Here is an 11,316-nt window from a genome sequence, read left to right on the forward strand (position 1 = left end):
CGGGTATCTGTTATTCTATATATAAACGACCCTGAACCCCTCGATTAGATTCCAGTCTGTAACTCACTCCCGGGTATCTGTTATTCTAAATATAAACCACCCCGAACCCATCGATTAGATTCCAGTCTGTAACTCACTCCCGGGTATCTGTTATTCTATATATAAACCACCCCAAACCCCTCGATTAGATTCCAGTCTGTAACTCAGTGCCAGGTATCTGTTATTCTATATATAAACCACCCCGAACCCCTCGATTAGATTCCAGTCTGTAACTCACTCCCGGGTATCTGTTATTCTATACATAAACCACCCCGAACCCCTCGATTAGATTCCAGTCTGTAACTCACTCCCGGGTACCTGTTATTCTATATATAAACCACCCCAAACCCCTCGATTAGTTTCCAGTCTGTAACTCACTCCCGGGTATCTGTTATTCTATATATAAACCAGCCAAACCCCTCGATTAGATTCCAGTCTGTAGCTCACTCCCGGGTATCTGTTATTCTATATATAAACCACCCTGAACCCCTCGATTAGATTCCAGTCTGTAACTCACTCCCGGGTATCTGTTATTCTATATATAAACCACCCCAAACCCCTCGATTAGATTCCACTCTGTAACTCACTCCCAGGTATCTGTTATTCTATATATAAACCACCCTGAACCCCTCGATTAGGTTCCAGTCTGTAACTCACTCCCGGGTATCGGTTATTCAAAATCTTAACCACCCCGAACCCCTCGATTAGATTCCAGTCTGTAACTCACTCCCGGGTATCTGTTATTCTATGTATAAACCACCCCAAACCCCTCGATTAGATTCCAGTCTGTAACTCACTCCCGGGTATCTGTTAGTCTATATATAAACCACCCTGGACCCCTAATTAGATTCCAGACTGTAACTCACTCTCGGGTATCTGTTATTCTATATATAAACCATCCAGAACGCCTCGATTAGATTCCAGTCTGTATCTCACTCCCGGGTATCTGTTATTCTATATATAAACCACCCTGAATCCCTCGATTAGATTCCAGTCTGTAACTCACTCCCGGGTATCTGTTATTCTATATATAAACCACCCCAAACCCCTCGATTAGATTCCACTCTGTAACTCACTCCCGGGTATCTGTTATTCTATATATAAACCACCCTGAACCCCTCGATTAGGTTCCAGTCTGTAACTCACTCCCGGGTATCGGTTATTCTAAATGTAAACCACCCCGAACCCCTCGATTAGATTCCAGTCAGTAACTCACTCCCGGGTATCTGTTATTCTATATATATAAACCACCCTGAACCCCTCAATTAGATTGCAGTCTGTAACTCATTCCCGGGTATCTGTTATTCTTCTATAAACCACTCTGAACTACTCAATTAGATTCCAGTCTGTAACTCACTCCCGGGTATCTGTTATCCTATATATAAACCACCCCAAACCCGTCGATTAGATTCCAGTCTGTAACTCACTCCCGGGTATCTGTTAGTCTATATATAAACCACCCTGGACCCCTAATTAGATTCCAGACTGTAACTCACTCTCGGGTATCTGTTATTCTATATATAAACCATCCAGAACCCCTCGATTAGATTCCAGTCTGTAACTCACTCCCGGGTATCTGTTATTCTATATATAAACCACCCTGAACCCCTCGATTAGATTCCAGTCTGTAACTCACTCCCGGGTATCTGTTATTCTATATATAAACCACCCCGAACCACTCGATTAGATTCCAGTCTGTAACTCACTCCCGGGTACCTGTTATTCTATATATATAAACCACCCTGAACCCCTCAATTAGATTCCAGTCTGTAACTCACTCCCGGGTATCTGTTATTCTATATATAAACCACCCCAAACCCCTCGATTAGATTCCGGTCTGTAACTCACTCCCGGGTATCTGTTAGTCTATATATAAACCACCCTGAACCCCTCGATTAGATTCCAGTCTGTAACTCACTCCCGGGTATCTGTTATTCTACATGTAAACATCCCTGAACCCCTTGATTAGATTCCGGTCTGTAACTCACTCCCGGGTATCTGTTATTCTATATATAAACCACCCCGAACCCCTCGATTAGATTCCAGTCTGTAACTCACTCCCGGGTATCTGTTATTCTATATATAAACCACCCCGAACCCCTTGATTAGATTCCAGTCTGTAACTCACTCCCGGGTACCTGTTATTCTATATATATAAACCACCCTGAACCCCTCAATTAGATTCCAGTCTGTAACTCACTCCCGGGTATCTGTTATTCTATATATAAACCACCCCGAACCCCTCGATTAGATTCCAGTCTGTAACTCACTCCCGGGTACCTGTTATTCTATATATATAAACCACCCTGAACCCCTCAATTAGATTCCAGTCTGTAACTCACTCCCGGGTATCTGTTATTCTATATATAAACCACCCCAAACCCCTCGATTAGATTCCGGTCTGTAACTCACTCCCGGGTATCTGTTATTCTACATGTAAACATCCCTGAACCCCTCGATTAGATTCCAGTCTGTAACTCACTCCCGGGTACCTGTTATTCTATATATATAAACCACCCTGAACCCCTCAATTAGATTCCAGTCTGTAACTCAGTGCCAGGTATCTGTTATTCTGTATATAAACCACCCCGAACCCCTCGATTAGATTCCAGTCTGTAACTCACTCCCGGATATCTGTTATTCTATATATAAACCACCCCGAAACCCTCGATTAGATTCCAGTCTGTAACTCACTCCCGGGTATCTGTTATTCTATATATAAACCACCCCGAACCCCTCGATTAGATTCCAGTCTGTAACTCACTCCCGGGTATCTGTTACTCTATATATAAACCACCCCGAACCCCTTGATTAGATTCCAGTCTGTAACTCACTCCCGGGTATCTGTTATTCTATATATAAACCACCCCAAACACCTCGATTAGATTCCAGTCTGTAACTCACTCCCGGGTATCTGTTATTCTATACATAAACCACCCCGAACCCCTCGATTAGATTCCGGTCTGTAACTCACTCCCGGGTATCTGTTATTCTATATATAAACGACCCTGAACCCCTCGATTAGATTCCAGTCTGTAACTCACTCCCGGGTATCTGTTATTCTAAATATAAACCACCCCGAACCCATCGATTAGATTCCAGTCTGTAACTCACTCCCGGGTATCTGTTATTCTATATATAAACCACCCCGAACCCCTCGATTAGATTCCAGTCTGTAACTCAGTGCCAGGTATCTGTTATTCTATATATAAACCACCCCGAACCCCTCGATTAGATTCCAGTCTGTAACTCACTCCCGGGTATCTGTTATTCTATACATAAACCACCCCGAACCCCTCGATTAGATTCCAGTCTGTAACTCACTCCCGGGTACCTGTTATTCTATATATAAACCACCCCAAGCCCCTCGATTAGATTCCAGTCTGTAACTCACTCCCGGGTATCTGTTATTCTATATATAAACTATCCCGAACCCTCGATTAGATTCCAGTCTGTAACTCACTCCGGGTACCTGTTATTCTATATATAAACCACCCCAAACCCCTCGATTAGATTCCAGTCTGTAACTCACTCCCGGGTATCTGTTATTCTATATATAAACCATCCCAAACCCTCAATTAGATTCCAGTCTGTAACTCACTCCCGGGTACCTGTTATTCTATATATAAACCACCCCAAACCCCTCGATTAGATTCCAGTCTGTAACTCACTCCCGGGTATCTGTTATTCTATATATAAACCACCCCGAACCCCTCGATTAGATTCCAGTGTGTAACTCACTCCCGGGTATCTGTTATTCTATATATAAACCACCCCAAACCCCTCGATTAGATTCCAGTGTGTAACTCACTCCCGGGTATCTGTTATTCTATATATAAAACACCCCAAACCCCTCGATTAGATTCCAGTCTGTAACTCACTCCCGGGTACCTGTTATTCTATATATATAAACCACCCTGAACCCCTCAATTAGATTCCAGTCTGTAACTCACTCCCGGGTATCTGTTATTCTATATATAAACCACCCCAAACCCCTCGATTAGATTCCGGTCTGTAACTCACTCCCGGGTATCTGTTATTCTACATGTAAACATCCCTGAACCCCTCGATTAGATTCCAGTCTGTAACTCACTCCCGGGTACCTGTTATTCTATATATATAAACCACCCTGAACCCCTCAATTAGATTCCAGTCTGTAACTCAGTGCCAGGTATCTGTTATTCTGTATATAAACCACCCCGAACCCCTCGATTAGATTCCAGTCTGTAACTCACTCCCGGATATCTGTTATTCTATATATAAACCACCCCGAAACCCTCGATTAGATTCCAGTCTGTAACTCACTCCCGGGTATCTGTTATTCTATATATAAACCACCCCGAACCCCTCGATTAGATTCCAGTCTGTAACTCACTCCCGGGTATCTGTTACTCTATATATAAACCACCCCGAACCCCTTGATTAGATTCCAGTCTGTAACTCACTCCCGGGTATCTGTTATTCTATATATAAACCACCCCAAACACCTCGATTAGATTCCAGTCTGTAACTCACTCCCGGGTATCTGTTATTCTATACATAAACCACCCCGAACCCCTCGATTAGATTCCGGTCTGTAACTCACTCCCGGGTATCTGTTATTCTATATATAAACGACCCTGAACCCCTCGATTAGATTCCAGTCTGTAACTCACTCCCGGGTATCTGTTATTCTAAATATAAACCACCCCGAACCCATCGATTAGATTCCAGTCTGTAACTCACTCCCGGGTATCTGTTATTCTATATATAAACCACCCCGAACCCCTCGATTAGATTCCAGTCTGTAACTCAGTGCCAGGTATCTGTTATTCTATATATAAACCACCCCGAACCCCTCGATTAGATTCCAGTCTGTAACTCACTCCCGGGTATCTGTTATTCTATACATAAACCACCCCGAACCCCTCGATTAGATTCCAGTCTGTAACTCACTCCCGGGTACCTGTTATTCTATATATAAACCACCCCAAGCCCCTCGATTAGATTCCAGTCTGTAACTCACTCCCGGGTATCTGTTATTCTATATATAAACTATCCCGAACCCTCGATTAGATTCCAGTCTGTAACTCACTCCCGGGTACCTGTTATTCTATATATAAACCACCCCAAACCCCTCGATTAGATTCCAGTCTGTAACTCACTCCCGGGTATCTGTTATTCTATATATAAACCATCCCAAACCCTCAATTAGATTCCAGTCTGTAACTCACTCCCGGGTACCTGTTATTCTATATATAAACCACCCCAAACCCCTCGATTAGATTCCAGTCTGGAACTCACTCCCGGGTATCTGTTATTCTATATATAAACCACCCCAAACCCCTCGATTAGATTCCAGTGTGTAACTCACTCCCGGGTATCTGTTATTCTATATATAAAACACCCCAAACCCCTCGATTAGATTCCAGTCTGTAACTCACTCCCGGGTATCAGCTAGTTTACCTGTGAAGATGACAGCGTTTCCCCGAATCTCGGGCCATGTGCTCTTGAAGAAGGAGACATTGCCCATTATGTAGAAGTTAATCTTCTCTGGGAAATCGCTGATCTGAGGAGAGGGGAGAAAAACCTCATCAGATCTTGTTCTCAATGATCCTCCACCCACCCCGGTTACCCAGATAGCTGCCAGCTAACTCAACATCGGTCTGCAGTGGGCAACTTGATGGTGCAGTGGCTCGCACTGCTGCCTCACGGCCCTGAGTTCAATCCTCACCCAACAACCCAAAGATGTGCAGGTTAGGTGGATTGGCCAGACTAAATTGCCCCTTAATGGGAATACTCTAAACTTATTTTTAAAAAGCATTGGTCAGCAGTTACAGGAACATCAATAGTGCCGTCAAGTGACTTCCGGGTGCGGCGATGACCAGCTGAGTCGCACGTTTCGGCAGCTCCCGGTGGAACGGACTTTTGGGCTCTTGATAGGAGCCCCAACGGCAATTTTAACGGCTAAAAACACCGTGCGGTAAACCAGAAGGGTGTTCCCCCTGGACACGGATGGAAAAAGGAGAGGAAAGTGGCCGGATTGCAGCGGATCCTTTGGAACAACGGCAAGGAAGGCAAGCAGAAACCAAGATGGCGTCGGAAGGTGGCAGTTTAACATGGGGCCCTGAACAACAAGAGTTCTTGAAATGCTGTGTGGAGGAGATTAAAAAGGAAATGAAGAAAGAGTTGTTGGCCCCGATATTACAGGCGATCGAAGAGCTGAAAGAGGAACAAAAGACCCAGGAGCAGGAGCTTCGGGTCGTGAAGGCGAAAGCAGCAGAGAATGAGAACGATATACAGGGCCTGGTGGTGAAGTCGGAGATACAGGAGGCACACCAGAAACGATGTGTGGAGAGGTTGGAGGCACTGGAAAATAACGCAAGGAGGAACAACTTGAGGATTCTTGGCCTTCCTGAAGGTGTGGAGGGGGCGGACGTCGGGGCATATGTGAGCACGATGCTGCACTCGTTAATGGGAGTGGAGGCCCCGGCGGGTCCGTTGGAGGTGGAGGGAGCATACCGAGTTATGGTGCGAGGATCGAGAGCAGGAGAAACTCCCAGAGCCATAGTGGTGAGATTCCTCCGTTTTAAGGATAGAGAAATGGTCCTTAGATGGGCGAAGAAAACTCGGTGCAGTAAATGGGAGAACGCGGTGATCCGCGTTTATCAAGACTGGAGTGCGGAGGTGGCGAGAAGGAGGGCGAGCTTTAATCGGGCCAAGGCGGTACTTCACAAAAGGAAGATAAAATTTGGAATGCTGCAACCGGCAAGACTGTGGGTCACATATCAAGGGAGGCACCACTACTTTGAGACGGCGGATGAAGCGTGGACTTTTATTGTAGAAGAAAAATTGGAATGAGTGGATTATGAAAAAGAACGTTTGGACAAAGTGGTGGGGCGAATGGGGGGGGGGCGAAGAGGGGTTTTATGTTCTAATCCTGTGGTATGGTAACTTTTCTTTCTCCCACAGGTGGTGATGGGGGGAGGTGGGGAGGGAGAGGAGATGGGGCGTTGGCCATGGGAGGCGGGGCCGAGGGAGAGGCGCGGGCTTGGTTCCCGCGCTATGATAATTATGGCGGGAATAGAGAAGCAGGAAGGAGGGGGCGTCGCACGGTGCGAGCCGTGGTCACGGGGGGAAGCCGAGGTCAGCCAGAGTTTGCTGACTTCTGGGAGCAACATGGGGGGAGTAATTACGCTAGCGGGGGGTCTAGCGGGGGGGGGGTGGGAGGGGGGAATTACTGGGTTGCTGCTGCTGGGGAAAGGGGGGAGTGGGTACGGGAGAGGATGGGCGGGGGGGCACCGCCTGGGGGAGATACAGCTGCGTGGGAACTGGGTGAGAAGCTGGAAAAAGATGATGGCTAACCGGCAAGGGGGGGGGGGGGGTGGGAAGCCCCCCAACTCGGCTGATCACGTGGAACGTGAGAGGGCTTAACGGGCCGATAAAGAGGGCACGAGTACTCGCACACCTTAAGAAACTTAAAGCAGATGCGGTTATGTTACAGGAAACGCATCTGAAACTGATAGACCAGGTCAGGCTGCGCAAAGGATGGGTGGGGCAGGTGTTCCATTCGGGGCTGGATGCGAAAAACAGGGGGGTGGCTATATTAGTGGGGAAGCGGGTAATGTTCGAGGCAAAGACTATAGTGGCGGATAACGGGGGCAGATACGTGATGGTGAGTGGCAAATTACAGGGAGAGATGGTGGTTTTGGTAAACGTGTATGCCCCGAACTGGGACGATGCCAACTTTATGAGGCGAATGCTAGGACGCATCCCGGACCTAGAGACGGGAAAGCTGATAATGGGGGGAGACTTTAACACGGTGTTGGAACCAAGGCTGGATAGGTCGAAGTCCAGGACTGGTAGGAGGCCGGCAGCAGCCAAGGTGCTTAAGGATTTTATGGAGCAGATGGGAGGGGTGGACCCGTGGAGATTCAGTAGACCTAGGAGTAAGGAGTTCTCGTTTTTCTCCTATGTCCATAAAGTCTATTCGCGCATAGACTTTTTTGTGTTGGGTAGGGCATTGATCCCGAGGGTGAGGGGAACGGAATATACGGCTATAGCCATTTCGGATCATGCCCCACACTGGGTAGACTTGGAGATAGGGGAGGAAACAGGAAGGGCGCCCACCCTGGAGAATGGACATGGGACTAATGGCGGATGAGGGGGTGTGCCTAAGGGTGAGGGGATGTATTGAAAAGTACTTGGAACTCAATGACAATGGGGAGGTTCAGGTGGGAGTGGTCTGGGAGGCGTTGAAGGCGGTGGTTAGGGGGGAGCTGATATCAATAAGGACACATAAAGGGAAGCAGGAGAGTAAGGAACGGGAGCGGTTGCTGCAAGAACTTTTGAGGGTGGACAGACAATATGCGGAAGCACCGGAGGAGGGACTGTACAGGGAAAGGCAAAGGCTGCATGTGGAATTTGACTTGCTGACTACAGGCACTGCAGAGGCACAATGGAGGAAGGCGCAGGGTGTACAGTATGAATATGGAGAGAAGGCGAGTAGATTGCTGGCACACCAATTGAGGAAAAGGGGAGCAGCGAGGGAAATAGGGGGAGTGAGGGACGAGGAAGGAGAGACAGCTGAACACGAATATACGGAGGCTGTTAGGGGTAATGATGATGGCCCCACCAGAGGGTGAAACAGAGATAGTAGTGGCGATGGATGCCGAGAAAGCATTTGATAGAGTGGAATGGGATTATTTGTGGGAGGTGTTTAGGAGATTTGGTTTTGGAGAGGGGTATGTTAGATGGGTGCAGCTATTGTATAGGGCCCCAGTGGCGAGTGTGGTCACGAATGGACGGGATCGGCATATTTTCGGCTCCATAGAGGGACAAGGCAGGGATGCCCTCTGTCCCCATTACTGTTTGCACTGGCGATTGAGCCCCTGGCGATAGCGCTGAGGGGTTCCAAGAAGTGGAGGGGAGTACTTAGGGGAGGAGCCCAGGACTTGGGGGGGGGGGGGTGGCCTGAGACAAGGCAGTTGCCAATTAGGGCTAGTTTTTATTTTTGTTATTTAATATTTATTTATTTGTTGTTGTTTTTTTTTGTTTAAATAAAAAAGGTCATTATTATCTGTATTGTTATAATGTTGTGTAAAGGATGCACAATGTACTGTGTTGGTTGACCAAAAATTTTCAATAAAATATTTATTTAAAAAAAAATAGTGCCATCAAGTGGCACTTATTTGGCAATAAGCTGCCCCCGGACACTCTGTTTGGGTTCCACCAGAGTCACTCAGCGCCTGACCTCATTACAGCCTTGGCTCAAACATGGACAAAAGAGCTGAATGCCAGGGGTGGGGTAAGAGTGACTGCCCTGGACATCAAGGCAGCATTTGACCGAGTGTGGCATCAAGGAGCCCTAGCTAAACTGGAGTCAATGGGAATCAGGGGGAAAACTCTCCGCTACTTGGAGTCATACCCGGCACAAAGGAAGATGGGTGTGGTGGTTGGAGGTCAATCATCTCAGCTCCAGGACATCACTGCAGGAGTTCCTCAGGGTGGTGTCCTAGGCCCAACCATCTTCAGCTACTTCATCAATGATCTCCCTTCCATCATAAGGTCAGAAGTGGAGATGTTTGCGGATGACTGCACAATGTTCAGCATCATTCACGACTCCTCAGATAATGAGGCAGCCCGTGTCCAAATGCAGCAAGACCTGGACAATATCCAGGCTCGGGGCTGACAAGTGGTAAGTTACATTCATGCCACACAAGTGCCAGGCAATGACCATCTCCTACAAGAGAGGATCTAACCACCGCCCCTTGACATTCAATGGCATTACCATCGCTGAATCCCCCACAATCAACATCCTGGGGGGTTACCATTGATCAGAAACTGAATTGGACCCAGCCACATTAATACTGTGGCTACCAGGGCAGGTCAGAGACTAGGAATCCTACAGCGAGTAATTCACCTCCTGACCCCCAAAGCCTGTCCACCATCTACAAGGCACAAGTCAGGAGTGTAATGGAATACTCTCCACTTGCCTGGATGAACGCAGCTCCAACAACACTCAAGAAGCTCAACACCACCCAGGACAAAGCAGCCACGCTTGATTGCTCCCCCTTCCGCAAACATTCAAACCCTCCACCACCGACAAACAGTGACAGCCGTGTGTACCAGCTGCAAGATGCACTGCGGGAACTCGCCAAGGTTCCTTAGACAACATCTTCCAAACCCACGACCACTACCATCTAGAAGGACAAGAGCAGCAGATACCTGGGAACCCCACCACCTGGAGGTTCCCCTGCAAGTCACTCACCGTCCTGACTTGGAAATATACCGCCGTTCCTTCACTGTCGCTGGAGCAACATCCTGGAACTGCCTTCCTAACAGCACAGTGGGTGTACCTACACCTGAAGGACTGCAGCGGTTCAATAAAACATCTCAGCACCACCTTCTGAAGGGCAACTAGGGATGGGCAATAAATGCTGCCTTAACCAGCGATACCTACATCCTGTAAAATGAATGTTTAAAAGTGCCCCTGTACCAGGAGGCTTGTATCTGAAGAGAACTCACAATGTGTTTCGCCAGGTCGTTGATGAATTCTCCATAGTGCAGGGTCGCCTCCTCCAGCAGATGTTTCCGAAACATTGCACTGATATTGTCAGAGCCCATCAGAGGACCAATTGAACGGAGGGTAAATTTACAGGCCTGCATCGAGAGAGAGCGAGTGAGAAGTAGCCAGCTCAAAAAACAGCTAAAACAAAACACTTCTACCGTCAAGGTTCAGATTGCAGCCAGTGACATGACAGCACAGCATTAGAAACAGAGTAAAGCACCCTCTACACTGTCCCCATCAAACACTCCCAGGACAGGTACAGCACGGGGTTAGATACAGAGTAAAGCTCCCTCTACACTGTCCCCATCAAAAACTCCCAGGACAGGTATAGCAGGGGGTTAGATACAGAGTAAAGCTCCCTCTACACTGTCCCCATCAAACACTCCCAGGACAGGTACAGCACGGGGTTAGACACAGAGTAAAGCTCCCTCTACACTGTCCCCATCAAACACTCCCAGGACAGGTACAGCACGGGGTTAGATACAGAGTAAAGCTCCCTCTTCACTGTCCCCATCAAACACTCCCAGGACAGGTACAGCACAGGGTTAGATACAGAGTAAAGCTCCCTCTACACTGTCCCCATCAAACACTCCCAGGACAGGTACAGCACGGGGTTAGATACAGAATAAAGCTCCCTCTACACTGTCCCCATCAAACACTCCCAGGACAGGTACAGCATGGGGTTAGATACAGAGTAATGCTCCCTCTACACTGTCCCCATCAAACAC

General features: G+C 47.6%; 1 protein-coding gene across 1 annotated transcript in view; it reads right to left on the minus strand.

Annotated features, from left to right (window-relative positions):
- LOC140424689 (maestro heat-like repeat-containing protein family member 1) overlaps positions 1–11,042 on the minus strand; it is a 51,034-nt gene extending 39,992 nt beyond the window's left edge. Inside the window, exons 1-2 of the mRNA XM_072507973.1 lie at positions 10,546–11,042; positions 5,485–5,587 (exon numbers count right to left, since the gene is read on the minus strand). Of these exons, the coding sequence (XP_072364074.1) occupies positions 5,485–5,587; positions 10,546–10,686 (244 nt within the window). The 5' untranslated portion in view covers positions 10,687–11,042. The remainder of the gene's footprint in view (positions 1–5,484; positions 5,588–10,545) is intronic.
- Between the last annotated feature and the right edge of the window lie 274 nt (positions 11,043–11,316).

This window comes from Scyliorhinus torazame, chromosome 6 (assembly GCF_047496885.1).
Source record: "Scyliorhinus torazame isolate Kashiwa2021f chromosome 6, sScyTor2.1, whole genome shotgun sequence".
Classification (NCBI taxonomy): domain Eukaryota; kingdom Metazoa; phylum Chordata; class Chondrichthyes; order Carcharhiniformes; family Scyliorhinidae; genus Scyliorhinus; species Scyliorhinus torazame.